Below are 27,871 nucleotides of genomic sequence, written 5' to 3' on the forward strand. Positions count from 1 at the left end.
CAAGCAGCGGCTTGTAGTTCCTGAACCCTCGCCAAAACAACACAAGAATTTCTGTTACTAGGCGTGCTCATTGAAGTGCTGTTAACAGCAAGACAACAGCGCGACAAGTGAAAGATGCTTCTCCTTCAAAGTGCACTCGCAGTCGCATGCATTTATCACTTTCAAATCTTGTGCGCGTTGGAGTGTGGATCGTCTGTTTTGCCCCGCCCTCTTTCCCGTCGGCACGTGTGCAGATGACGTGACGCTCCTCCACGCTTCACTTCAGTTTGGCGTCAACGCGGGACGCAACAGGCGAGTGGACGCCCTTCCCTCCTCCTCCCCTCCTCCTCCCCTCCTCCTCCCCTCCTCCTCCCCTCCTCCTCCCCTCCTCCTCCCCTCGTCCACAACTTGTTTTTCCTTTGCCTTGGCGTGGAAACAACAGGATCCAAAAGGCACGGCGGCGCGCGCCGCGAGGAGTCCCGAGCAGGCTTCACTCCACCGCTACTGGATCGCGAGCACACTCGGGCGAGGCGGGACCGCCAGGCAGGGCGCAGGTGAGCCAGGATGGAGGCCCTGGACGCGGTGCCCAAGAGGCACCCGGGACCGTCGGTGGTGCTCTTCTCCCTCCTCTTTCGGGTGGTCCACGGGCTTCTGCGCAAGATGCCCGCGCCCAAGGAGGCGGTCCGGGACCAGTTCCGAACGGGGAAGTGGAGGAACCTGTCCTTGTCCATGGCGCACTCCATTCTCACCGGGACGTGGGCGGTCTCCAGGTAGGAGCACGTTTGCGCGTGTGTGCTGTGGAATGCGGCAAAGGAAACAAGCACGACCACATACTTTACCAAACAGAAATCCATTCAGTCCAAAACTTTCTAGTCCTCGTCAAAAGAGCAGAAAAGGATCGACGAGTAGATGATTTTTGAAACATTTCCTAGTCTGCCTGCGGTTGAAAAGTCAGTCGTACTTGCTACCTCTTACTTTGTCAAAAGGGCAGAAGTGGCAAAATATTCAAAGCAGAGGTCTCAAACTCGCCGCCCGGGGGCCATTTGCGGCCCACACGATGATATTTTGCCGCCCCCTGCTTGCTGTCAAAGTTTAATGTTAGTGCGGCCGACAGGCTTTTTTTGTCTGCTTTTGCCGTGTCATAATTCCGTGTTTTATTTATTTTTCCACTTATAAGCGAACATAGCTCAGGCTAATGTGAGCTTTTTGGCGAAACATAATTCTGAAGTGGCGCCAAGCGGAAGGAAAACTTATTCAACAGGTCAGTCAACTCATCCTTGTACACGCACACACACACACTTGTCTTTGTATCATCATGGGGACATCTCGTTGAGTTGATGCATTTCCTAGCCCCTCCCCCTAACCCCAAGCATGACAAATGATTGGCTACCCCCATTCCTGACCCTAACCTCAACCATAACCCAATTCAAACCTAAACTCTAAAACCAAGTCTTGCCCCTCAAAAAGAGGTCTGAACTTACGGAGACCACCAAAATGTCCCCACAGGTTCAAGTCGGTTCCCACAATGGTAGCTAAACCTGGAAAAGCACGACTGCATGGGCCCCACAATGTAGCAAAGACAAAACACACACATCACTCCATTTTTGGGGAATTATAATTGTGAGAGTGAAAAATATGAAAACAAGCATGTGTCATAAATGTTTGCATTGTACGTTGTTCTACATTTTGCCATCGAAGTTGCTTTATGTGCTGCCCTTATTGGACTTGAAATTCTTTGTACAGTCGTCTACCCTGTTTTTGATTTGTAAATATTTATTTTAAAAATCTTTTGACTTTTTATTGCACAAAACTTATTTTTAAATCTTGCATCCAATAAATATCCTGTATCAACTCAACAAAAACTATTAAATCTAAAAAGAACTCAACTAAATCATCACATTTACAGAAAAAATACAAACTAACAAACTTGCTCCAAGATTGAATTAAAATGTGTTTTTTTTACAATTTCAAAACGACAACAAGTGGATACTCGTGGTTTGGCTTCGGGGATTCACTTTTGCATGTTTTTTGTGGTCAACATTTCTGTATTTAAAAAAAAAAAAATTTGGGGGGGGGGGTGGGGGTTTCTATTTAAAGAATCTATTTCAAAATGTTGTGTCCCGGTCTACTGTATCAAGAGTCAAGACGCACACAGAAGAAGTGTTGATGACGTGCTGCACAGGCGCGGTTGTGCTAGGGCGTGTCACGGCGGGTCACCTGCACTCTCAGGTGCGGCTAAAGAAAAAGCCAAGGTCCCGCCCCCTCACCTGTTTGTCAAAAGACGATAAACTGGCGCCCGCTTAAACCACCGCAGCGACCCATCAACCGATCATTCCTCCTGGGGTTCGGTTTTGTTGTCTCTGCGTTTTCAGGTGTCGCCGCTGAGTCACAAATCTCTGGAGGTTTGGCCGCTGACAACACTTGCTTGTGTTGTTGTTCTTTTAACACACACACACACACACACACACACGCCCACAGCGTGCCAGTCATTCCCAGGCACAAAAGGCCTCTCAGTGAATGGAATTGCTGCAGGACAACAAGCGCTTAGAGACGCAGACGAGCAAAAATAAAAGGCCACAATTAGCCCTATTAGCATTAGCTGGAGCAGGAAATCTGATTTGTCATTCATTCAAACGTATAACATTAATCATCTTACTCCCAGTCAGTGATGCTAGTAAAGACGTTACTCTAATACAGGGAGGCTCACCAAACTTTTGGAAACTGAGAGCTACTTCCTGGGTACTGATGAATGCCAAGGGGCTACCAATTGAATACACAATTCTTAAGTAACAAATGAAAATGAAAATGCACAAGCTTTATACAGAGGCTGCAGTTACGCTTTAGGCCAGAGGTGGCAGTTGCGAGTAAAAAAAAAAAAAGTGGCCAGGTCCACAATGATCCTTTTGTGTTTGTATTTATTTTTGTATATTTAATTCAATACGGTGGAAACAATCAAATGAATCAAAGTTAAAATATAATAAGAATGAATACAATTAAATACCGTCTTAAAAAATGCCGTAAATGCAATCTAATTAATTAATGAAATGTGTTTTGAAATGGCTGAATGATGAAAAAAGAAAAATGGTTCCAGGACCAAAACTGGCCTACCAAATACATGTGTTGTGGCTGATTCTTTTTCAATGTTTCAGGATACTTTGTGCAGGACGCGGCCGATATCATCCTGACGGGACACGCAAGATCATCTTGGGAATTCCTCATCCATCACGCACTCGTAAGAAAGCGCAAGCCTCCGCCGCCATCCACACGGCGGACGTGTTTCTGCGAATCATTTTGAGACATGTGGCAATATCCGGCAGGTGCTCACTTGCTTCCTGTACACGCTCTACACGCATCTGTATGTGGCCGGCGCCGTGCTGACGCTGTTTGTGGAGTTGAACAGCGTGACGCTTCACCTGCGTCTGCTGCTCAAGCTGGCGGGCGCCACCTCCTCCACCGCGTCAACATGGTGCTCAACATTTGGACCTTCGTGGCCATCCGCCTAAGCACGCAGTTCTACCTCACCTGGTACGTCATGACAAACTACTCTTCACCTTCTTCACGTTTGCGCTGACGGTGACCAACGTCATGATGATGATCTACCTGTGCCGCCTCATTCGCTCCGACTTCTTCCGGCACCACGACGGCGACGGCGACGGCGACGGCGAGTTCGTGGTCCGCAATGGCACGCACAACTCCAAGAAGTTTGTCAGCGATTGAGAGGGACGAAGCGCCTTTGTTGTAGCAACTTTTTGCTTCCTCAAGGACGAAGCAGGTTCGAGAATGACGCGTGGCGGAATGTTGGGATTTGGTGGCTCGTGTTTTCTCCTCACTAGGATTGATTTAAGAAGTACTTTGGGTCCTTTGGTTTGATATTTGGGCAACACTTGAAGCCTCAAAGGTGACATTTTATGCCTTTTTTTTTTCACGATTTAGAACCACGACAACACGGCAACATAAGGGTTAACACGTCTGCCACGCAGTCTAGAGGTTCTGGGTTTGAACCTGCTGGGTAGTTCGGCTTCCTCCCCCAAAGCATGATTAGCAAAATAGCATACTTGGCTAAAGCCGATTTGAACGCTTTTGGGGAAAACAAAAAAAAAGACAACTTGTTGCCTCCCATGCATGCTAGCTTCATTGGAGACGCTAACTTATCTGTATGTATATGTGAATACTTGCCTACGTTTATGTGCCATAACATTCATTGGTGACCAGTCCATTGTTTGTCTGTGTCCTGTGATTGGCTGGCCTGGCGACCAGTCCAGGGTGGACCCCGCCTCCTGCCCCAAAGCCAGCTGGGATCGGCTCCACATGGATGTCCAAACTGACACCATTTCCCCCCTTGGCAAAACAGTGACGTAGTTGTTAAGTGGTCTGCCACGCAGTCAAGAGGTTCTGGGTTTGAATCCGCTGGGTACTCCAGCTTCCTCCCCCAAGCATCGTAAGCAGAATAGCACACTTTCCTAAGGCATATTTGAACTTTTTTTTTTTTGTAAATAAGAAAAAAAACGTATTCTCTGCTATTCCACACAGTCAAAAGGTTTTGGCTTTAAATCCTTGTTTGAATCCTTGTTGAGCCTCAAGTGTGAACTACGATGCACACGCAAGCATAAGTGAAAGCACTGGAGTGTATTTTCTTTTATGAAGGCATCACTTCAACACTAAGCTGCCCAAATTCCACTTGTCAATTAAGTGTAACGAATCAGTGAATGTGGAATGTGAGCCATTGCCAAAGTCAAACCCTCACCTGGTCGCCTCTTACCTTGTTGACCGCTTTGCCGAATATTCAAGTGCGTGTCGGTTTTCAGAAGTGTTCTTATGGTGGCTGGTAGCTTACTTAGCACACAGACAGGAAAAAGAATTTCAACATGGAAAAGGCTGTTACACTTTTCTCTTTTGGGTCAATTTCAGGTTACTTGCAGGTTTTAAAGGCTGGAATGTCTGCAATATAAGTCAATGTTTACCTTGTGCCATAAAATCAAACAGCTTCCAAATATTAAATAATTTATCATTTGATATTATTTCAGGCAAGATAACAATAGAAAAGTGCATGGAAGATGGAATATCTGACCTGTTCCGCAGTGCCTTTTTAAAACAACTATGAATATTGCATTGTGTGTGTAAAAACAAAAAACTAACGTTTTATTCTTTAATCCTCAAACACCTGACCGTGACAATAATGTGTGTGTGTTTTATGAAATTACAAATTAAACCTCTTTGTAAAGTTTGAATGTGTTTTGCTGGGGCTTTAATGGTCATTGTTTTACTCATTTGAGTCGTTTTAAGTGCCAAAGAAATGCAAGTAACGAGTGATGCAGTTATGGTCGTATAGTGTTTACATTGAGCGCATTGAAAATAATGTTTCGTTAATAAGAGTTTTGACTTTTCAATGGTATTGTTGTGTGACCGTAACTCAAACGTCTCAAGATGTTAATCAAAGACCAAATTTTCTTATGTTTGAAAATGAAGTCAAACAATAAATGATTTGGACACTCAAAGAGGAAAGCATGGGACACACACTTGTCTTTGTATCATCATGGGGACATCTCGTTGAGTTGATGCATTTCCTAGCCCCTCCCCCTAACCCCAAGCATGACAAATGATTGGCTACCCCCATTCCTGACCCTAACCTCAACCATAACCCAATTCAAACCTAAACTCTAAAACCAAGTCTTGCCCCTCAAAAAGAGGTCTGAACTTACGGAGACCACCAAAATGTCCCCACAGGTTCAAGTCGGTTCCCACAATGGTAGCTAAACCTGGAAAAGCACGACTGCATGGGCCCCACAATGTAGCAAAGACAAAACACACACATCACTCCATTTTTGGGGAATTATAATTGTGAGAGTGAAAAATATGAAAACAAGCATGTGTCATAAATGTTTGCATTGTACGTTGTTCTACATTTTGCCATCGAAGTTGCTTTATGTGCTGCCCTTATTGGACTTGAAATTCTTTGTACAGTCGTCTACCCTGTTTTTGATTTGTAAATATTTATTTTAAAAATCTTTTGACTTTTTATTGCACAAAACTTATTTTTAAATCTTGCATCCAATAAATATCCTGTATCAACTCAACAAAAACTATTAAATCTAAAAAGAACTCAACTAAATCATCACATTTACAGAAAAAATACAAACTAACAAACTTGCTCCAAGATTGAATTAAAATGTGTTTTTTTTACAATTTCAAAACGACAACAAGTGGATACTCGTGGTTTGGCTTCGGGGATTCACTTTTGCATGTTTTTTGTGGTCAACATTTCTGTATTTAAAAAAAAAAAAATTTGGGGGGGGGGGTGGGGGTTTCTATTTAAAGAATCTATTTCAAAATGTTGTGTCCCGGTCTACTGTATCAAGAGTCAAGACGCACACAGAAGAAGTGTTGATGACGTGCTGCACAGGCGCGGTTGTGCTAGGGCGTGTCACGGCGGGTCACCTGCACTCTCAGGTGCGGCTAAAGAAAAAGCCAAGGTCCCGCCCCCTCACCTGTTTGTCAAAAGACGATAAACTGGCGCCCGCTTAAACCACCGCAGCGACCCATCAACCGATCATTCCTCCTGGGGTTCGGTTTTGTTGTCTCTGCGTTTTCAGGTGTCGCCGCTGAGTCACAAATCTCTGGAGGTTTGGCCGCTGACAACACTTGCTTGTGTTGTTGTTCTTTTAACACACACACACACACACACACACACGCCCACAGCGTGCCAGTCATTCCCAGGCACAAAAGGCCTCTCAGTGAATGGAATTGCTGCAGGACAACAAGCGCTTAGAGACGCAGACGAGCAAAAATAAAAGGCCACAATTAGCCCTATTAGCATTAGCTGGAGCAGGAAATCTGATTTGTCATTCATTCAAACGTATAACATTAATCATCTTACTCCCAGTCAGTGATGCTAGTAAAGACGTTACTCTAATACAGGGAGGCTCACCAAACTTTTGGAAACTGAGAGCTACTTCCTGGGTACTGATGAATGCCAAGGGGCTACCAATTGAATACACAATTCTTAAGTAACAAATGAAAATGAAAATGCACAAGCTTTATACAGAGGCTGCAGTTACGCTTTAGGCCAGAGGTGGCAGTTGCGAGTAAAAAAAAAAAAAGTGGCCAGGTCCACAATGATCCTTTTGTGTTTGTATTTATTTTTGTATATTTAATTCAATACGGTGGAAACAATCAAATGAATCAAAGTTAAAATATAATAAGAATGAATACAATTAAATACCGTCTTAAAAAATGCCGTAAATGCAATCTAATTAATTAATGAAATGTGTTTTGAAATGGCTGAATGATGAAAAAAGAAAAATGGTTCCAGGACCAAAACTGGCCTACCAAATACATGTGTTGTGGCTGATTCTTTTTCAATGTTTCAGGATACTTTGTGCAGGACGCGGCCGATATCATCCTGACGGGACACGCAAGATCATCTTGGGAATTCCTCATCCATCACGCACTCGTAAGAAAGCGCAAGCCTCCGCCGCCATCCACACGGCGGACGTGTTTCTGCGAATCATTTTGAGACATGTGGCAATATCCGGCAGGTGCTCACTTGCTTCCTGTACACGCTCTACACGCATCTGTATGTGGCCGGCGCCGTGCTGACGCTGTTTGTGGAGTTGAACAGCGTGACGCTTCACCTGCGTCTGCTGCTCAAGCTGGCGGGCGCCACCTCCTCCACCGCGTCAACATGGTGCTCAACATTTGGACCTTCGTGGCCATCCGCCTAAGCACGCAGTTCTACCTCACCTGGTACGTCATGACAAACTACTCTTCACCTTCTTCACGTTTGCGCTGACGGTGACCAACGTCATGATGATGATCTACCTGTGCCGCCTCATTCGCTCCGACTTCTTCCGGCACCACGACGGCGACGGCGACGGCGACGGCGAGTTCGTGGTCCGCAATGGCACGCACAACTCCAAGAAGTTTGTCAGCGATTGAGAGGGACGAAGCGCCTTTGTTGTAGCAACTTTTTGCTTCCTCAAGGACGAAGCAGGTTCGAGAATGACGCGTGGCGGAATGTTGGGATTTGGTGGCTCGTGTTTTCTCCTCACTAGGATTGATTTAAGAAGTACTTTGGGTCCTTTGGTTTGATATTTGGGCAACACTTGAAGCCTCAAAGGTGACATTTTATGCCTTTTTTTTTTCACGATTTAGAACCACGACAACACGGCAACATAAGGGTTAACACGTCTGCCACGCAGTCTAGAGGTTCTGGGTTTGAACCTGCTGGGTAGTTCGGCTTCCTCCCCCAAAGCATGATTAGCAAAATAGCATACTTGGCTAAAGCCGATTTGAACGCTTTTGGGGAAAACAAAAAAAAAGACAACTTGTTGCCTCCCATGCATGCTAGCTTCATTGGAGACGCTAACTTATCTGTATGTATATGTGAATACTTGCCTACGTTTATGTGCCATAACATTCATTGGTGACCAGTCCATTGTTTGTCTGTGTCCTGTGATTGGCTGGCCTGGCGACCAGTCCAGGGTGGACCCCGCCTCCTGCCCCAAAGCCAGCTGGGATCGGCTCCACATGGATGTCCAAACTGACACCATTTCCCCCCTTGGCAAAACAGTGACGTAGTTGTTAAGTGGTCTGCCACGCAGTCAAGAGGTTCTGGGTTTGAATCCGCTGGGTACTCCAGCTTCCTCCCCCAAGCATCGTAAGCAGAATAGCACACTTTCCTAAGGCATATTTGAACTTTTTTTTTTTTGTAAATAAGAAAAAAAACGTATTCTCTGCTATTCCACACAGTCAAAAGGTTTTGGCTTTAAATCCTTGTTTGAATCCTTGTTGAGCCTCAAGTGTGAACTACGATGCACACGCAAGCATAAGTGAAAGCACTGGAGTGTATTTTCTTTTATGAAGGCATCACTTCAACACTAAGCTGCCCAAATTCCACTTGTCAATTAAGTGTAACGAATCAGTGAATGTGGAATGTGAGCCATTGCCAAAGTCAAACCCTCACCTGGTCGCCTCTTACCTTGTTGACCGCTTTGCCGAATATTCAAGTGCGTGTCGGTTTTCAGAAGTGTTCTTATGGTGGCTGGTAGCTTACTTAGCACACAGACAGGAAAAAGAATTTCAACATGGAAAAGGCTGTTACACTTTTCTCTTTTGGGTCAATTTCAGGTTACTTGCAGGTTTTAAAGGCTGGAATGTCTGCAATATAAGTCAATGTTTACCTTGTGCCATAAAATCAAACAGCTTCCAAATATTAAATAATTTATCATTTGATATTATTTCAGGCAAGATAACAATAGAAAAGTGCATGGAAGATGGAATATCTGACCTGTTCCGCAGTGCCTTTTTAAAACAACTATGAATATTGCATTGTGTGTGTAAAAACAAAAAACTAACGTTTTATTCTTTAATCCTCAAACACCTGACCGTGACAATAATGTGTGTGTGTTTTATGAAATTACAAATTAAACCTCTTTGTAAAGTTTGAATGTGTTTTGCTGGGGCTTTAATGGTCATTGTTTTACTCATTTGAGTCGTTTTAAGTGCCAAAGAAATGCAAGTAACGAGTGATGCAGTTATGGTCGTATAGTGTTTACATTGAGCGCATTGAAAATAATGTTTCGTTAATAAGAGTTTTGACTTTTCAATGGTATTGTTGTGTGACCGTAACTCAAACGTCTCAAGATGTTAATCAAAGACCAAATTTTCTTATGTTTGAAAATGAAGTCAAACAATAAATGATTTGGACACTCAAAGAGGAAAGCATGGGACATTTGTGTACGCTTTATGTTTTTGTAGGACAATGTTTCTTTTCCTTTTAGTTTGTTTGTCTCCCCCTGGATCTTGATCTCGTATATTGCTCTGTGTTCCTACTGTAAATAAATCATAATGTGTGTAATATAGATAATACATATGTGCGTATGTATATAGTATTGAAATCAACCGCCAACCGTTTTCGTATACGTCACGTCCGGTTGTACTTCCTCATTTCCCCCATCACATCCGGTAGTTTGTTGTTTCGTCCAGCAGGGGTCGCGGTGTGCCGAGGAGAAATGCTATCATCTGGGCTCTGCGGTTTTAGTTTTTGCTGCTGCTTCTCTCGTTTTCTTCTTCTCTTTACGAAGATTTCTTCGCTACCATTCTGGACAAAAAGACACAATTTGTCACTCCTGTTATGAACATGACCGTGTTGGCCTCACATTGAATGGCAATTGGAGCTGAAAGTGAGAAAAAAATTAAAGACGGATAAGAAGAAGAAGAGCGAGCACCACAACCTCTTCTTGCTAAGGTAAGGTTTCTTTTTTCTTGTTTTTGCCAGTTGCAGCGTTCACGTCAATTCACGTACTTTTCTTTTATATAAGTGTGCTTTGACGCTATGTTGTGCGATGCAGGTTTTATTTTTTTTAAAGGACACATTTGGAGTGATGTTGCCTTTGGAAGTCTAGCTGGAAGCGAGCGATTCTGTCAATTCGTCTTTTCCACATTTTACGAACAATAGGATTAAAAGTAAGATGATAAACCGATTAAAGTTGTCTGGTGTTTTTACAAAATCGGCGTGCTTTTTTTTGTTGTTGCCGCTTTTTCCTTTCAAGCCGACTCGGTGAGTCAGGTTAGGGTTAACCCGAACCCGAACCTCAGCCTTTCCGCCAGCATTCTTTCAAAGAAGCTCGCGGAGGAGCGCACACACCGTCGCACATTTGTGGAAAAACATTGGCACAATGAAGTCAACACCATTTGGACTAAAGTGTGATTCAAGTCGTGTACTGTGCTGATAAATGCCGGAGACTTTTCGGAGGCTAGCAAAGTTGAAGAGGGCTTGGACGCGTTGCTGGTCTGTTAGCGTCGCCATGGCGACAGACTCCACTCGATGCCTTGATTGGGAATCTAAAAAAACAAAAACAAAAGATTTTCCTTAAAGTACGTCCATCTTAATGCTAATGGACAGGCTCACAGATACAATACAGACGTCACAAGGCTCGCAGTGTGTTCTTTACAATTAGCATATGCAAAAAACAGCAAGTATTACCGAAGCGGGCTAGTCAATCATTGAGTATGAGTTTAGTTTATTAAAAGGAGAATGTGCAGTGACATTACAAAGATGGATACACCAGATTTAGCACAATGCTAGTTTCCTTCTGTACAGCAGTGCCACTAATTCCAAGCTGACGTCACAAGTCAAAATGGCGGTTAACTCGGTGAAAGGAAGCTCATTGAAGAGCATTGGGATCGTTCTAATTTGATTTGTGAGGATTATTTTCATTTCAAACATTGTTTTAGGGCTAAAATCTCTACATCATTGTTGGTGAACAATAAGAGCTACCACACGACACCCCTGCAGATTAATGTTGGTCGCGGTGACGCTACGTGGAGTGTTAGCTATTTTATCATTACTTGACACGGGGGGAAATGAACTATCCAGCATTTAAACACCTCTCTCGAATAAATGTATTAACTCCAACCAACAGGGCTGATGTCGAGGCGAGGGCCAATCATGAGCGTCTTACCGCCCGTCCGCAAGGATCGCATCATCCCGCAGCTCCCTCACGTAAAACACTCATTTCATGTCATCAACACAACTCTACATCCTGTTACAAAAAAGATCAACACATTTCAGTGCAAAAGAAGGACATTTAGGATATTTCTATTGCTGTCAAAACATTTGACCCAAACAGTATGTAAGGGTTTAAAAAAAAAAAAGAAGAAGGCGGCATTCAACAATGGCCTCATCCATGCATCCATGCATCCATCCATAGTGTTTCTGCGAAGACGCTGCACTCCACGTCGAGCGCCATTTCAACCCCAAAGTGAAGGCGGCGTGCCAGGAGCAGCGCACCGGCACGGTCGGGTGCGTTCAAGGGCCACGAAGAAGTGATGATGAGGAGGCGTTCACAGCTTGATGCCTCGTGTCTTCTTTTTCTGCAGGTTTAAAATTGCCAAGGTCATCGTAGTGGGCGACTTGGCCGTGGGCAAAACCTGTCTGATCAACAGGTAACGGTCACAACATTCAAAATGTTTATTTGTCATAAGAACAGTCCAAATACAACAGTAGCATTGAGCTATGACATTCTGACTTTGCGAGTCAACTTTATTTATAAAGTGCTTGAAAACAAGCATCGGTGCACTTTGCCTCTGGTTTTCTTCTACTTCTTGACTTCACCTCAAGCGATTTGTAGTTACATCATAAGCTATAGAGAAAGATCATTGAAATCATTTCAGAATGTCCCGCCTCTGGTGTGAACGACTCTGCTCCTGTTCAAAATGTCTCCCACTCCTGTACGGCTGCCATTTTGGTTCGGTCCAAGTCCTGCGATTAAAGATGAATCCCATCCGCAGGATTCCCCCCCAAAAATGTCAGCCTCTAGTGTGTATCAAGCTGGGATCCCTTCTCATTAACCCAGCCCCTGCCGCCCTCGCACCCAAACAGCCACCCACCCCAACAGGCCAACACCCCCCCCCCGACCTCACCCGCACCAGGCCCCCGTACCGAGGAATCTGCGCCGGAGAGGGGCCGGGCGGTGGCGTAGCGAGGGCACCGGGAAACGGGCGGTACCCCCGAACCCCTGTCCCGGCAAGCAAAGGTCCCGGTCGTCACGCCAGCGTTCCTAGTGAGAACTAACCCTAGCCCTACAATGTACTAATAGAAGTTCTAGCGATGGTAACAGCTGGCTAGCTAAAAGCTAGCATGGCAACGACCTGCGCAGACCCATCATGTGTCAAGCATGCTAACAGTTGTTCTGCTCACATCTGAGCAGAGTTGAGGTATGCTGATGACGATTTCACCTCATTTCCTGTTGTCGGATACTTTTTCTATTACGTGTAGTGGTGCCTTGAAATACGAGTTCTGAGTCAACGCAAAGCAAACCGAGTACAAGCGTTTCTCATGTTGTTGTCGGCAATTACTTGAGATGAGAGCGGATCCGGCGCTAGCGTGCTAACAGTTGCTGACGTCCCGCTCAGGTTTTGCAAGGACGCTTTTGACAAGAACTACAAGGCCACCATCGGCGTGGACTTTGAGATGGAGCGCTTCGAGGTGCTCGGCGTTCCTTTCAGCCTGCAGCTGTAAGTCCGAGCCGCTAAAATAGATCACCGAAGCGTTCAACTATATCGCCGACTGAGTCACCGCTGCACGTGGACCTTGTGTGACTCTGCACTTTTGGTCTGGCCGTGTAAGGTGGGATACGGCGGGTCAGGAGAGGTTCAAGTGCATCGCTTCCACGTACTACAGGGCAGCACAGGGTGAGTGACTCTCGTTCATCCGTCCACGCTTTCAGCACAATGTCAAGCGGGTGGCGCCACTAGTCAACCGTGGCATATTATGACCAAGGCAGAGGCATCAAGAAAACGGGGGATTTGGTTCCAAGTGGCTTGTGGTAGATTGCTTGAAAGTACGTCGACAATCATTTCACCTTTTGTGGCAGACGTAGCTGCCACCTCGAACCAACTCTTCTAATGACTTGTATTGAGGTGACAATCAAGTAATCCTCACTCGGCCATGACATTCATTCTAACACGTCAAATTGTTGATCAATTTGATTATTAGCAACATCGGACATGCAGACACGTGGCTTATTTTATAGTACAATCAAGCACATTGGAGCTACAAAGACGTGGCTCAGGTGATGCAAATCTATGAGACACAATATGATCCTGACAACCACCACTTTATGTTGTTGCCCCCATTGATCAGCCCCGATTTCCTTCATTTTTGGGGGATCGGTGATCAGCCTACCCCCGCTTCACGAATGGCGCCACATCACATCGCTCCAAAAAGATAAATGACATCTGGTGGCAAGTTTGGATTTCGGGTCGACGGTGGTCACTCGCATTCTGCCGCCTGCAAGGACAGCATTGGCGCATGTTGGTTCGGAAAAAGTGACTCAAACTCTCTCATGGATGTCGCATTGCTTTTTCTTGCAGTGGTGATTATCGTCTTTGATGTTACCGACGTGGCGTCTTTGGACCACACCAGGTAACGTAGCATCCGTTTTCCGTTTGAGTGGAATCATTTTGGCTCGGTTGAGTGCCGGAGTTCAGGTTGGGTTAGGATTGGTTCTAATTGATTTCCTTTTGGTTGGGATTTGGGATTGGTTTGGAGTTCGTATGGCTTGGGGCTGTCTTCATTCCAAAATAAAGCTCGTTTTATGGTTAGGAGTAGGATTTGGGTTAGTTAGTATTGGTTAAGGCAAGGGTTGGTTGGGGTTAGCGCGTGACGTGACATGGTGCCGTAATGTGTATTGATGTCCGCTGTGGCTCGTGTCGTTTCAGGCAATGGCTTGAAGACGCGCTGAGAGAAAACGACCCCACGGCAGTTCAACTCTTTCTGGTCGGCACCAAGAAAGACCTGAGCGTCAGTCTGACTTTCTTACGTGACCGCGTCTCGTCTGCAGGGACACAACCATCGGGTCACAGCACATGATTGTGGTCTTGTTTGTCTGCCAGTCTCCTGCTCAGTACGCGCAGATGGAGCGAGACGCCCTCCAGGTGGCGCAGGAGATGCGAGCCGAGTATTGGGCGCTGTCGTCGCTCACAGGTGATGCCAATGCCGCTGACGACATAAAAACGATCGCACGACTCAATTTGAGTTGTAATCCAATGAGAATAAAGTGGAAGGAAAAAAATACAGAGATACATGACATGCCACATGATTGTTTTTAAAATGTAAGATTACTGCTTTTCTAGGAGCATAACCTTTTTCATCTGACAAAAGACACAATATTTTGTCAAGTGGAAACACCCTCCCTAACCCTATATTCACTGAAGCAACCCCCTTTGCTCCCAACTGTTTGACGGGATTTTGACTGATTTTGCAAGGCCCACAGAATATTCTGTTCTATTGCTATAAAAACATGGAAGCTACCAAAAAGAAAGATGATGAGTCTCTTCTTTCACCAGGAAAAAAATACATTTGTGTTTGATTTCATTTTGCAGTAATTAGCATTAGAATAGAGCTACGTTTCATCAATATTCACAAACACGTTGAAAAGGCTGGCAAAAAAGAGCTTGTTGCAACATGACCCTGGTTGATCTCTTATACTCTGCTGCCACCTGCTGGCTGTTTTTTTTGTATTACATCTAAGAGTACTACTTTTTCCTAGAAAATAAATATTTTTCTTTGAAATGCATCTTTACTCCTGTTTCAGGTTGACTTGCTGTGTCATTAACACATTCGCTGCCAAAGACGGCTATAGACGTCAAGGATTTTTAGCAGGCTGGCAGTGTATGAGTTAAAAAAAATTGTATGATGACTATCTCTAGGGGGGAAAAAGTTCGTCAAATGTCTTTGAAAATGGATTCAAGGATTTCAATATATTCCTTATCTGTGACCTCTCCAAAAGGAGAGAACGTGAAGGAGTTCTTCTTCCGAGTGGCGTCGCTGGCGTTCGAGACCAACGTCCTCGCCGAGCTGGAGAGGAGCGGAACCAGGCAAATAGGCAACATAGTCAGTGAGTACCCAAATAACAAAATCCAAGCCAGTCAATAAATGCCGGCCCGTGGCCCCACAACTATGTCCAGACGTTTGACGACTGCGCGGTCCTCCTAGAAATCCAGAGCAGCGGCAGCAGCAATCCGTCCAAGAAGAAGAAGCAGCCGGCCTGCTGCCAGTGACGCCGCCTTCAAAGACAGAAGGTACGCAAGGGAAAAAAGGGCGCCGCTGTGCTGTGGTGGACGCACGCGGCAGAGGGAAGGAAGGAAGGGGTCCGATTTTCCTGGCCCGTTGACCATCTTTCTTCATGTGCTGCTAACGTGTGAGTCCTAATCTACGTTGGGAGTTCAAATACAACACGATTGCCTTTCAGCAAAAGATGTCAAACGTATTTTCAGGCTGTCAAGTGTTATTTTAGCCAATCAGAACTGGAAAAACAACAGGAACTACTTTTACCCGAATGTACCCTCTATATACATCTTCAGTTTGCTTTTTGACGCTGACAATTCCAAGCATACCTGAATGCAACACAACAAATCAAGTGACTGAGATTTTTTTTTTCCTAGACAAAAAGGGACAAAAGTTTGGAAAAATACAATTTTATACTAGAAAAAAACTACGTCTAGTCTTTAAAAAAAAACAACTTAATTCTTGAAAAACTTTTTAGAAACCCTAATAGTTGAAAAATACCATTTTAAATTCCAGCATTTTCCTAAAAAAAAAGACGATTTTTTTCTGTAAAATATAACAAATGTTATTAAAAAAGATGTCCAGAAAAAAAAAAGATATCCATCCATTTTTTCCGAACTGCTTATTCCTCCCGACCAATTTTTTTTTCTCCTTGAAACCTTACTATTTTTTTTTCTCAAATCCAAAACTATACTATACCAAAAATATGAATATTAGTATAGCTGAGCACTTCCATTACGCATGAATGCCCGCTTGATGACACGAAGCCTCGCAAAGTGAGCCAGACGGTCGGAACTCGCCCGATCCACACACGTAAACATGCTCATTTGTTCAAGGCTTCACGCCATTGTGCACCTGCCGAAAGGTGGCCGTCGGTCGTCATTAACGGGTGGTGACAATTCATGGAAGTGCCCAGCTCGGAAAATGAATACTCAGGAAACATTCAAGCATTCAGGAAACATGTGCTCCTCTTTCCAGTTCATGTTCATCCCGACCAATAAAAGAATCACAAGGTTTGTTTTGATGCATTCAGGTATTCTTTCGAATGGAGTTTTACCGCCAACCAAACCCGCAAGCGTGAACATGTGTTCCAAATATAAGTATAAAGGTATCAAATATTAACAGTGGCTCATGTATGGAGACAATGGCAGCAGACATCTTCTGCTGTTAAATCAAGTATTTCAGCGACAATGACCACCCGAAATGTCACTTGTCAGCAGCGTAAATCACAATTTCCGTAGAAGCAAAAGTGGTGAAATACGTGACAACAACAAAATGCCATTTTCTTCCTTTATGTGAGAAACCAAACTGCCGCCTCGATGCCAAAGAAATTCACACACGGTTAACAAAATCAATCATTGCGGGACTGGCTGATCCAAACGCAAATGCAAATGACGGCCATTACGAAAGGTCAAAGGGCACGTGCCGGCACTTTACCTGCCTTTTTTGTTCTTTTTCAAATTTGCTGTCAATTATAGAAAGACAAATGTTTTTGCAAACAACACTGCCGGTAAAAGGATGCAAACTTGATTAGTAACTCACGTAAACTTGCTCTTTTGTTGCCATTAAGTGTTAAAAAGGGAACATTTTTCAAACGTTGCGTCGTGTTCCGGCAACTACGGTGATGTTTCACAAGTCAACAATAAAATGCTTTCTTTGAAAGGAATGTTTGGAACATGTCGTCAAGTCCTCTTTTCATTTCTGGAAACTTTTGAAGGAATCCAAATGTTTGCCATCAATTTGACTCTGGAGTTCCGCAGGGATGCAGTGCGAGCATTTGTAATTGTCTTGAATCCACTTGCCTCCTTCCGTGTTCTCCATGGCCACCGCGGCCACACCTGCGCCACAAACAACACATGGCCCAAATACGCTCTTTCACTAAATCGTCACATGATAGAAAATCAAGTCAATAAATAGAGGGGGGGGGGGGGGGCTGGCGGTCTTCGTTTATGACAAGAGGAACAATTTAAATAAGCAGCATCATAAAATTATGAGGGGGAGGGTATTTTAAAGTAAAAAATATATAAAGGTAAAATACTATGAGAAAAAGGGATTTTTTTTAAATGTAATGTTTGGACAATGAAGTTGAAATATGAGAAAAACATTTACAAAAAGCTACTAAATTATAGGATTTTATTTATTTTTTGCTCAGAATGTAAAATAAAAATGAATAGGGAAATAAAGTTCTATTATAACAAAAAAGGCTGGAGTATAAAGTTGGCATAGTAGTCGTAAAATTAGGAGAATTTTCATTTTAAAATAATGTTAGAAACATTTGGTAATATTACCGTAATACTTGGAAAAAAAAATTGGGGTGTGCAAAAAGTCACAATGTTAGGATCATTGTTATGAAATTACAAACAACAATGATTGGTGCAATTTTTGTAGTGAAAGAAGTTTCAACGTTTTAGACAAAGGTAGGTTGTTAAAAAATATGATGTTAGGGAATTATGTGATATTACCACAAAACAAATCATTACTGAGCGGAAAAGTTGCAAAGTTAAGCAAATAAACAGAAATCACAAGAAAAAAAAGCTCTATTGGAGAAAAAATAGTTTCTTGATAAACGTCAGAAAAAAGCAGGAAAAAGTTACAAAAAGTTCTTCTTTGCAAAGTATTGTTGGGGGGATTTTTTTAATTTGATTTCTTATCCAGTTAGAATAATGAAGTCAGAAAATGACAAGAAAAAAATGATCACTTGAAATAAACGTAACAATGTTGAGAGATAATAACCATCAAATTCAGATACATTTTTGAAAGTAATGTTAAATTCGATTCGATTGCCTTTATTGTCATTATGCAAAGGACAATGAGATTTGAAGCTCTGCGCACAAAGTAGACATAAGACAAATCTGTACGATCAAAATAAAGAAATAAATAAAGGCTGCTCGTTGCCATCTAGGAAGTAATCTGCCGTGTGAAAAGCTTCCAGGCTTCAATGCGAGTCTTACCCACGATGGCGGCGCCCATCCTCTCCAGCAGCTGGATGGCCGCCTTCATGGTTCCTCCCGTCTCGACCCACTGGTCCACTAACAGCACCCGCACGCCTTCAACACACATCCGGCAAATGGCAGCAAAAGATCGCGGCCCATAAAAGCAGCTGTGCCGTCGCCGCGTGGTCGCGTCGCCGCGTGGCTCACCCGCTTTGATGACGTCGTCTCGCACCTCCATGGTCTTCTCCCTGCCCGTGTAGTCGCTGTACGTCTGCCGCTGGCTGCTCACGCACAGATGGCCCGCTTTGCGCACGGCCAGGAAGCCTTTGCCCAACGTGCTGGCGATAGACGCCCCTGGACGCAGAAAGGTCAAAGTTCACGTCGTCACACCTTGGAAGGCTTTTCGCTGTGCGGAGGCAATTTTGCCATTGAAATGACGTTTTTTCATCTCACATTTCATGGAAACTAAAGCAAAACTTAATCAGTGATGACCAAAACCACGTGACGTTTCCATACCATTTTGTACCCGCAGTCATTTCATATAAACAGAAACAAACAGCTCTCAAAGATGAAATGCAAACATCTTAAGAATATTGCTGACACACCATAAAAGCTAAAAGAGTGAGAGTGTGAGTTAACATTAACGTGCGGTTGTTGGTGTAACACGTCTATATAGCTATAATATGTGGGTTAGGGTTAGTTCATTTGCATATTCGTGTCACACGTTTGTGACTTCAGTTACACATTTGGATTCTCGTTACACGTCGGTGACTTTGGTTATGGATACAAATTCTTTTGACCTATTTGTGGATCAAAATAGGCATTTATAAATAGTTTTTTTTTTCTTATTTCAAATTCCACATGCAATGCAATCCTAATGCGAGCGCTACGTTTGTCCTCGAGTTGCTTTCTCAAATGTGGAGTCTTGACGGAGCTGATGTGCTGCCTGACATTCTTGCGCAACTAATTTTAGTCACTCTGGCAACCGGTGGCTTGGCTTGACTGACACCCAAGAAGGCCGCCCCACCCCCCACCCCTACTTTTGTTTTGGGGCCATTTGGGTCCATGTAAAATGCATGCCAGGTAGGGTTTTGTTCTGGAGATTAAAAGCTCCGTTTGCTTTTCGACAGTCTCATAAAATAGGACATTTTCTCCGTGGGGGGCCGGGGGGGGGTGGGGGGGGGCAACTGTATACAAGAAATTTTGATATTGACGACTGGTAAATGTTGAACCACTGACCCTTGCACGTTTCTGACGGGACCGGTGCAAATGTGGTGGACACACAGACAGTTCTCGGCCCTGTTTGGGGCGGTTACCACTCACCCCTAAAAAAGAACAAATCCCGAATGAGTTGGTACCTAGAATGAATCCCATAGCGTCGATGCCGGCCACCAAGTCGATGGCGTCGTGACGGAAGGGGCCGAGCAGGTCGTTGACACAGTCCGACAGGGCCTGGGGACGGGGGGGGGCAAAATGGCGGCCGGTGGGACGGATGGCCGCAGCATTTCAAGATAAGCACATTGAAGCAAATACCTGCGAGTTGCAGTAAAGTCTGGACGGGTCCAGCCAGGCGAATTGCGGCCCTTTGGTGTTGGGCGCCATCAGGGCCACATACCAGGCTGGAGCGCCGTCGGCCGGAGCTCGCGCCCACACATCCATGCCGCTCCGCTCAAGCAGCCGCAATCAACCGGCACCCCCCAGAAAAGAGGCAGGCCAAGTGGGAGGGGCCGGAAGAGCAGAAGTGGGAGGGGCCGCTTGCCACAGGGAAGAGCAGAGTTCACATGAGCTCGACAGTCCAAAAATACAAACGCACACGCTTCATTGCTCACGTGGTCAAATCGAGCGTCCCCTGCCCGAGATTACAGAATTATTCATCAACTAGCTGTCAATCAAAGATGGGGGGGATTCATTGTAAATTCGATTGTAAAAACAAATATTCTAAAATAAAATGTCAAAAATAAAATAGCTGTCGAATGATTTCATCAGATTAATCACATCTTTAAATTTTGATTAATCACGATTCCTCTGTTAATACATGATTAAGGTGATATTTTTTTGTGATTCGTTAATTAGTTAATGTTTTGTATTAACTTTAACAGCACTAAAATAAAATACAACTTTACTCCCATACTCTGTTTTCTAAAATATAAAAATATCCCCAAAACATTTTGATGAAAATGTACTTTTGTCTTGGAAAAATGTGTTTCCTAAAAAATATGACATAACTCTCATAAAATTGTAAAAATGCGTTTTAAAAAAAACTGAAATTGGAAACATTCTCTCTGAAAATAATTTTCGAACAAAATCAGCTTTGTTTTTTGTTTTTCATTGGAAAAATAATGATTAGCTTTAAAAAAAAAAAAGAAGAAGAAAAAAAAGTAACTTTATTTCTCATAAATGAAGTTAAAATGTATCCGTAAGCATGCGAGTCCCACACATGCACTGCCTTCTCTTGTCCTCCAGAGGGCGATACGCACAGCAGCTTCTAAAGAAATGAAGCCTGACTTGCTCAAGTTCCTTTTTTGCCCCCAAAATGTTGTTGAAACTTTGGTATAAACATAAAGATGACGTTGTAAGGAATTGAAAAAAAAAAGAAGCAACTCAAAAACCAACAAAACAAAAGATTAAGAATAAGGTACAATACACGTCTTCCACTCAATGCATATGAGTGACAATTCACCGATGTAGTGCAGCAAACAAATACTTTTCTTATTTGTTATTTGCAAAGTATTTGTGTGCAGATTGAATTGTACAAGAAATATTTGGAAGGGATTAGGACATTCTCATTTTGTGTAAGTCAAATTTGCCAGTTGGTAACAAAAGATCGTATGACATGAAATCCGTCAAAATCCCTCCAAAAATGTTGACGCGCGCGCGGCAAATAACTTGCACAGAAGGCGCCTTCATCATCTACACTACAGTAAGAATCGTTGCCAGGATTTGCCCACGATGCCTCTGCTGATGTGACGTCAGTCCGTCACTCCCATTCCTGCGCCTGGGCCCGCACCCGCTCGTGATCCTGTGCCTGCCACGTGACGCTCGCGATCATGGCGGGTGACAGACGCGCGTCAAGCCGTAGCTTGTCCACGCGGGCTCATTAGTTTCGCAGCTTGAAGGTGAACATGACACCGATGGTGACGGGAAAGGCTTGCAGCCCCATCGGAAATCGATGTAGCTCCAGTTTAAACCCCTCCAGGATTATTTTGGGGGGATCCGTGTCAAATAGATTGATAAATGATTTTCTCATTCCCACCTTGTGTCGGTCAAGCCCTGGGAGAGAAAAAATCCCGGAGCCAAAAGCCCGCTAAAGATTCCACACAGAAAGACTTGTTGTCGCCTCCCATGCATTGTGATGGCGCTCGCGGGCCACACATGCTTGTTTCCATGGCGAAGTGGGAACCTCCGTGGCGTTCCCAAAGTAAATCTCACCACGGAGGGACATGGGGGGGGGGGGGGGGCTGAGGGAGGCTTGCACTGAAAAACAACAAATAGACACTACGCAAGTCCTCATCGTAGGAGGATTTGCTAAACTACAATTGGGGAAAACGATTTTTTTTGTATCTTAAAAAAAAAAAATCGTGGAAAAACAACTATTGACACACCTTTTTTTTTCTTTTTTTACCTGGGACAAAAGTACAACTTTTTTTTTTTTTTTTAAGAAAGAGAAACCCCCACATCCCTTGGATATTCTAAGAATATAGCTTTCTTTAAAAAAAATAATAATAATCCATGAAGATTACCGCTTTTTCTTAAAAAAAAAAAATCTCGTAAAAAATACTTTTTCTTAAAAAAAAAAAAGCTATTTCTGTCAGATTACTTTTTTTTTATTCTATATTACAGATTCCCCCCCCCCCCCCCCCCAACTCTTTATTTGTTTTTGTTTTTTTACCATGCATTTATTTATTTATTTTAAAAATCTTTTTTTTTTTTTTTTAGAAATTATGTAAGATTATTGACCAATAAATCCAACTGTGTCTTGGGAAAATGTATTTACTGTATGCACTTTTTTTTGAAAAGGAACAATTTTCATTCCTCCAAGTGTCAAACTCATTCAGACCAACAACTCTTCCCATTTCTCCGATTTTCATGAGCACATTTCCAAATGTTGGGATTTCTCCTTCCACCTTTCTCGGCCCATTTCAAGCTTTCCCAGTCTACATTTCAACAATTGAACTCATTGCACATGATTTGATGTCAATTTGAGCTTTTCAGCATTAGCATGCAAATTTCCCCTCAAATCTCCAGATTTTGGTCTTTTCAGCGTGTCCCTCCTACTCGTTAGTCGTAGTGGGTGTGCAAAGTGTGGAGGGGGTTGGTAGGTTACTGGCGGTCAACATTGCATTGAGAATCCCCCCCCCCCCCCATGTTTACATCCAGCCCCACATTGAATCAAGTCTATTAGCGGCTAACTCCTCCTGGTGTAGTCGAGGTATTAATCATCACACCACCCGAGTGGGAGGGCATCCAGAAAGGCTAAAAAGCCCCCAGAGGAGCTGAGGGGCGAGCCCCACCCCAGCGCGGCTCACTTCTGCCTGCCCTCGGCCATGTGGTGGGTCGTCCTGGTGTTTCTGTCTTACCTGGACAGAGAGCTGGCGGTGGGCGTCGCGGTGGTCCCGTCCCGAGGGCGGCTGGCCCAGGAGGGCGGCGGCCCCCGGGGCTCCCAGCCTTTGCCGCGCGTGGACCAGGCCAAGAGGAGGGGGCCCGGGGGGCCCTCGGAGGTGCCGACTAGGAGATCCAAAAGAGGCTTCACGTATCCCGGAACCCTCTGGTGCGGAGCTGGAAACATGGCAGACCATTACGACCAACTGGGTAGGACCTTGCCAAGCCGTCCTCTTCATTCATTTGCTTGATTTTCACGCGCACGCAAGTTCGTACGGAGCTTGCGGTCCATCCCCAATGATGGCCGACGTGAAAAAGTGGACAGTTTTTGTTTATTGCCGCAAGCGTTGCCCAATTGTTGCTTGCATTTCTGCCTGCCTGCTTTTGTTCTTCAGTCTTCTCGATGCTAATTGCACTTGAAGCAGACGTCTGAGCACCAACGGGTGCTTTTATGCTCAACATTGGCCGATGATCACAAATCATCAGGGAACTTCTTGATTTCTAAAAAAAAGTTTCAAATGTCCTATGAATTGACTTGGTGTTGAGTCTTCACAAAAAAATTGCAATTTGATATCGGTTTGAAGCCTGAAACCAGCAAAAGGTCCAAAAGATGAAGCGGGCCAAATACTTTCGCAACGCATATAGTTGACTTTTTTTTTTGGTATGGATTTTTTTGTTTGTTTTCCAGGAGAATTTGAGGAGACGGACAGCTGCTGCCGCACGCACGACCACTGCCCCCACGTCATCCACGCGTTCTCCTCCAAATACGGATACACGAATTTCAAGTGGCACACCATCTGTCACTGCGACTGCGACGAGGCGTAAGTAGAACTTTTTCACCACCGGAAGTCGTACGATACGACCGATACATGACAAGTTAAAAACTCAACGCTGTCCCAATTGTGTGCTCGCCGACAAGCTGAATTCTGGCATTTGTGCGCTCCAAATGTGGAGCAGTCCCACATTGATATTGCGAAGTCCTTTTCGTCATCCACGCGATCAACGTGGCTCTCGCCAGGTTCGTCAAGGTTTGTACATTTAACATTAAAAGAATAATGTGAAACTCAGCAAATTGGTTTTGGACTCCCAAGAGGACACACACGAATTCCTGCACACAAGCTGAGCGAGACTCGCTCTGTTTTCATTTCCAGAATTCAAGCAGAATACAAAGTTGTCAATTGAGGGCCGTCGTCTCTTCTTCCGTCTGCACGAGAAAAAGATTGCAAACAATCCCCAAAAACACGACAAAACTCATCGAGCAGCCATCTTTATCGCTACAGCAGTTCAAAAACATCCTGGCAAAACATGAACCCCCGATCGATTGTTTTCCCTTTTGCGCTCGGCTCTTCGTTTCCTGATTCCAGCTGCTGGATGGCAAATCGTTAGCATTAGCGTTAGCATTAGCGTTAGCATTAGCGTTAGCAATAGCGAAGTTCACAGTCACCTCGCAATCATCATTTTGCAAAAGTCAACAGCGCTGACCGATCGTACTGGTCGCTGTGACCGTTTGTCGTGTACGTTGCTTAACTGTGAACAAACTTCAACCCTACTTGGAAATGAATGATTGAATGTGGCCTTTTCCTTCAAAACACAATGTGATTAACATGTCATGTATGAAGCTATTTTTGCAAACATAATGTGTGTGATTAATGTGTCATGCCATAATTAATAATACTGAAACAAATGTTAACACACTAAAGATTCATGTCTGATGGAATCCAACAGTAAACACTTGAATACGTCACTCACTTGTCAGATGAGGATTTATTTGAAAAAAAAAAAATCGAACTATTTGGTCATCATAATTAGGGCTGTAATGATAACCGCAATATGGTGATATCATGATATTAAAATGGCCACAATGTGGTCATCGTCATGCCACGCTATTTAAAGCCCAACACAGCATTAGGAACGACGCAGACTGTCATACTTTATGCTGCTAAAATGACCATACTGGCAGAGTGGATAGAGCAGAAAACTTCGAGCTTGATATATATTTTTTTGTAATATATATATTGCCAACATTCTTCCTCATATATATATACATATATTCCTCTTTGTAAAAATGCAACCTCCTACTTGTACGATCACAACGATTCCAGATAGACTGAGTGACGACCTTTCACCCCAAGCCCCTGGACTGGACGGACTCCATCTCCTCGCGAGTCATTTGCGTGTCCTGCTCCACAGGTTGAAGGTTTGCCTGCGCCGGGTCAACGACACGTCGTCCCGGGTGATGGGCCAGGCCTTCTTCAACGTGATCGGCGCGCCTTGCTTCCGGCTGCTCTACCGGGCGCAGTGCGCCGAGCGCCACTGGTACGGACTGTAAGTATGACGTCCTCCGATTGGCCGCTCGCGTCACGCCGGCCCGCCCCTCCCTCCCACTCTGTGGCTTCAGGTGCAAACGCTACGAGACGCTGCCGGTGGCGGTGCTGAAGGAGGCCGTCCCGTACGACTACGGCGGCGTGGACGCCATCGACGTGCTGACCGGGGCTCCTCCCGAGAGGAAGCAGGAGAGCAGCACGCAGGCCGCCCCGGAACCTCACCTGGGAAACGGGCTCAGCGCTGCAGGGGACTTTAGCCGGGTGCTCGCCAACGTCTCCTCCGCTGGCAAACAATCGCAAAGTTCAGACACGAAGAAAATGAAAGACAACGTGAAGAAGAAGAAGGCAAAAGGCAAGAAAAGGAAGCACAAAGTTCAAGTTGAAGGAGAAGTGACCGTTTCAGGTGGCAAAAAGGTCAACGACGTTGCCTTGAGGAACTCCATCAGCTGCCGGACGCACACGCAAAGATTGAGTGGCGCTCGCTCCGAGCATTCCAATGATGTCATGAAGGATCAAGCGCCGATGGAGGCTGCCCAGTTGAGTCCAAGCAGTCGTCCTGCGGAAGACGGAAGACCGACTCCTCCCACTTCCCTCCGGGAGATTCCTCAACCTACGCTTGGCTCTGCCAAAAACCTCCCTGTCATCCCAATGATGCAACAGGAAGGGCCTGCTGGGGAGATTGCGCAACCTGCCGTGGACTCCGCCTACAAACTTGGTGTCACGTCTCCTCTGACGGCAGAAGAATCCCGACCTCCAGCGAGGAAGGGCGGGAAAAAGAAGAAGCTCCGTGCGACGAAGATCCCAGAGAATCTCAGTGATGTTAGCGTCCCCGCCGTCCTGACGTCTCGAACCCCCCCCGACAAACACGTCCCTCAACCTGCAGTCCGTTTCAGCAGCAACCTCAGCGTCACATGGACAAGAGAAGAAAACACTGAAATCCAAAATGTCCTTTCCATCCCTCAAGCTGAAATCCAAAATGTCCTTTCCATCCCTGTCATGCCGTCGTCACAAAAAGGCCCCGGTGAAGCGATGGCGCAATCTGTGGTCCAGCCCGCCTTCAGCGCCAGTACCACTTCCATCCCGACGGCACGGCCAGAACAACAACTTCCTGGCGAGAAGGTCCCTCCACCTGCAACCCTCCTGTCACAACCTGAGCATCAAAGCCCAGGTGAGAGGCCACCTGGTCCCGGGTCTCCAGCAGGGTTCTTATAGTTTGGGAATTGGCATTTTGCTTCGTTTTCAGTTTTGTTATTTCAATTGAGTTTTCAGGGTGGTTCTGTTAGTTTTCATTAGTTTTAGTTTTTTTTTTTTATGCTTAGATTTAGTTTTAGTTAGTTTGAGCATTAGTTTTTGGGGGGGTTCATTTTATTTTTTAATGTGCATTACTTGTGCATAATATTTAATATTAATATAAATATATCTGCACAGCCCTACTTTTGTCTCCAATGGCTCGGCTCGCCTGCTTTTTCCGTTTCACTCGAATGCAACGCTACGTAAGAAATGTGGTACTTTTTTCATTTGATCAGGGTGTTTATTACATATTGCACACAAGTAATACACTTATAAAAAAAAAACTAATACTGAAACTGACAAACTAAGCATTTTTGAAATAACTCAAACTAATCAAAACGAACAACCGCCCTGAAAAGTAATTGAAACAAACTAAATTTAAAAAACAAAACTCAAAATGAAATGAAAATTCCCAAACTATGATAACCTTGCCAAAGACTAAAAACAAAGGACATTTTTCGCTCTAATTATAGTTTTAGTTTGTTTTGTAAACATAAAATGTAGTTTCAGTTCGTTTTTGTTTCTTAAAAAGCATGATCGTTTTTTCTGAATTTTTTGGAATTTTAGTTTTGTTTTTTTCATTGGTTTTGGTTCACTAAAATAACTTTGGTCTCCAGGCACCCCCGACGGCACAAAAAATCCATCACAAGAGCGAGGCGACAATGAGGGCCGCAAGAAAAAGAGGAAAGTGCGGCCGGGTCAGAGGTCAACGGCAGGCCCCGACGAGAAGCCGCCTGAAAGTTGTGACGTTGTTGCAACCGCGCGTCTCACACTTAACGGCGTCCGCACACAAAAGTCACGAGAAGAGACAACAGCGGCAAGAAGCAAAAAGCTTGCGGAGACAGCGACGTCCGCTCGCGCCCACCGTGGATTTCCCATCCCGCAATTCCCAAGTTTGACATCGGCACCCGAGCCCGCCGTGGTGGGCGAGCGGAGACCCGGGGCGAACGCCGGCCGTCATGTGAGCGCCGTGCAGCGCTCCGTCGAGAGAGCCCGACGGCAGTTTGCCTGGAAGAGGAGAAGAAAAGCCCGTCGAGGCGCCAGTTGACTTTTTGCAAATGACCTTCAATCGGACCCGATCGTCTTTTGAAGATTCAAACAAATCACATTTGATTGTAGTGGACGAGCCGTTGTTGTATCGAGCATATCGTCAATAAAAGTGACAAAGAGCTGCA

General features: G+C 44.6%; 3 protein-coding genes and 1 pseudogene across 6 annotated transcripts; 3 read left to right on the forward strand and 1 right to left on the reverse strand.

Annotated features, from left to right (window-relative positions):
• Positions 1-389: 389 nt before the first annotated feature.
• Positions 390-9,692, forward strand: LOC144051733 (TLC domain-containing protein 1-like; annotated as a pseudogene). The gene is made up of 6 exons (XR_013294024.1): positions 390-749; positions 966-1,063; positions 1,157-1,240; positions 3,129-3,211; positions 3,297-3,438; positions 7,650-9,692. The product of XR_013294024.1 is annotated as a TLC domain-containing protein 1-like (transcript).
• rab34a (RAB34, member RAS oncogene family a) lies at positions 7,347-17,225 on the forward strand. Of its 2 annotated transcripts, XM_077566612.1 has the most exons (14): positions 7,347-7,429; positions 7,515-7,722; positions 9,964-10,225; positions 10,347-10,443; positions 11,403-11,482; positions 11,691-11,782; positions 11,860-11,925; positions 12,895-12,996; positions 13,109-13,173; positions 13,855-13,906; positions 14,203-14,284; positions 14,377-14,467; positions 15,273-15,380; positions 15,479-17,225. In XM_077566612.1, the coding sequence occupies exons 5-14, from the start codon at positions 11,408-11,410 to the stop codon at positions 15,541-15,543; spliced, it is 798 nt and encodes a 265-aa protein (XP_077422738.1). In that variant the 5' UTR covers positions 7,347-7,429; positions 7,515-7,722; positions 9,964-10,225; positions 10,347-10,443; positions 11,403-11,407; the 3' UTR covers positions 15,544-17,225. The 2 variants fall into 2 exon arrangements, with proteins under 2 accessions (XP_077422738.1, XP_077422737.1); XM_077566611.1 differs by lacking the exon at positions 10,347-10,443.
• On the reverse strand, positions 16,827-20,178 carry LOC144052501 (adenine phosphoribosyltransferase). Of its 2 annotated transcripts, XM_077566617.1 has the most exons (5): positions 20,017-20,159; positions 19,842-19,935; positions 18,691-18,837; positions 18,502-18,597; positions 16,827-17,388 (listed from the first exon to the last, which is right to left on the reverse strand). In XM_077566617.1, exons 1-5 carry the CDS (start codon positions 20,140-20,142, stop codon positions 17,246-17,248), a joined length of 606 nt encoding a protein of 201 aa, XP_077422743.1. In that variant the 5' UTR covers positions 20,143-20,159; the 3' UTR covers positions 16,827-17,245. The 2 variants fall into 2 exon arrangements, with proteins under 2 accessions (XP_077422743.1, XP_077422742.1); XM_077566616.1 differs by having other exon boundaries at positions 18,502-18,837; positions 20,017-20,178.
• Positions 20,172-27,871, forward strand: proca1 (protein interacting with cyclin A1). Its single transcript, XM_077566602.1, has 5 exons — positions 20,172-23,292; positions 23,771-23,903; positions 25,273-25,407; positions 25,481-26,574; positions 27,314-27,871. The coding sequence occupies exons 1-5, from the start codon at positions 23,028-23,030 to the stop codon at positions 27,742-27,744; spliced, it is 2,058 nt and encodes a 685-aa protein (XP_077422728.1). The 5' UTR covers positions 20,172-23,027; the 3' UTR covers positions 27,745-27,871.

The sequence above is a fragment of the Vanacampus margaritifer genome, chromosome 5 (assembly GCF_051991255.1).
Source record: "Vanacampus margaritifer isolate UIUO_Vmar chromosome 5, RoL_Vmar_1.0, whole genome shotgun sequence".
In the NCBI taxonomy this organism is placed as follows: domain Eukaryota; kingdom Metazoa; phylum Chordata; class Actinopteri; order Syngnathiformes; family Syngnathidae; genus Vanacampus; species Vanacampus margaritifer.

Excerpts from the sequence above, each read along its gene's own strand:
- rab34a (XM_077566612.1), top strand. The coding sequence starts at position 11,408 with ATGTCGAGGCGAGGGCCAATCATGAGCGTCTTACCGCCCGTCCGCAAG. Across the intron at positions 11,926-12,894 it reads AAAACCTGTCTGATCAACAG|GTTTTGCAAGGACGCTTTTG; the intron begins GTAACGGTCACA and ends CGTCCCGCTCAG. Across the intron at positions 13,907-14,202 it reads GCGTCTTTGGACCACACCAG|GCAATGGCTTGAAGACGCGC; the intron begins GTAACGTAGCAT and ends GTGTCGTTTCAG.
- LOC144052501 (XM_077566616.1), bottom strand. The coding sequence starts at position 20,142 with ATGGATGTGTGGGCGCGAGCTCCGGCCGACGGCGCTCCAGCCTGGTAT. Across the intron at positions 19,936-20,016 it reads GACTTTACTGCAACTCGCAG|GCCCTGTCGGACTGTGTCAA; the intron begins GTATTTGCTTCA and ends CCCCGTCCCCAG. Across the intron at positions 18,838-19,841 it reads CGCTATGGGATTCATTCTAG|GGGCGTCTATCGCCAGCACG; the intron begins GTACCAACTCAT and ends TTCTGCGTCCAG.
- proca1 (XM_077566602.1), top strand. The coding sequence starts at position 23,028 with ATGTGGTGGGTCGTCCTGGTGTTTCTGTCTTACCTGGACAGAGAGCTG. Across the intron at positions 23,904-25,272 it reads CACTGCGACTGCGACGAGGC|GTTGAAGGTTTGCCTGCGCC; the intron begins GTAAGTAGAACT and ends CCTGCTCCACAG. Across the intron at positions 25,408-25,480 it reads GAGCGCCACTGGTACGGACT|GTGCAAACGCTACGAGACGC; the intron begins GTAAGTATGACG and ends CTGTGGCTTCAG.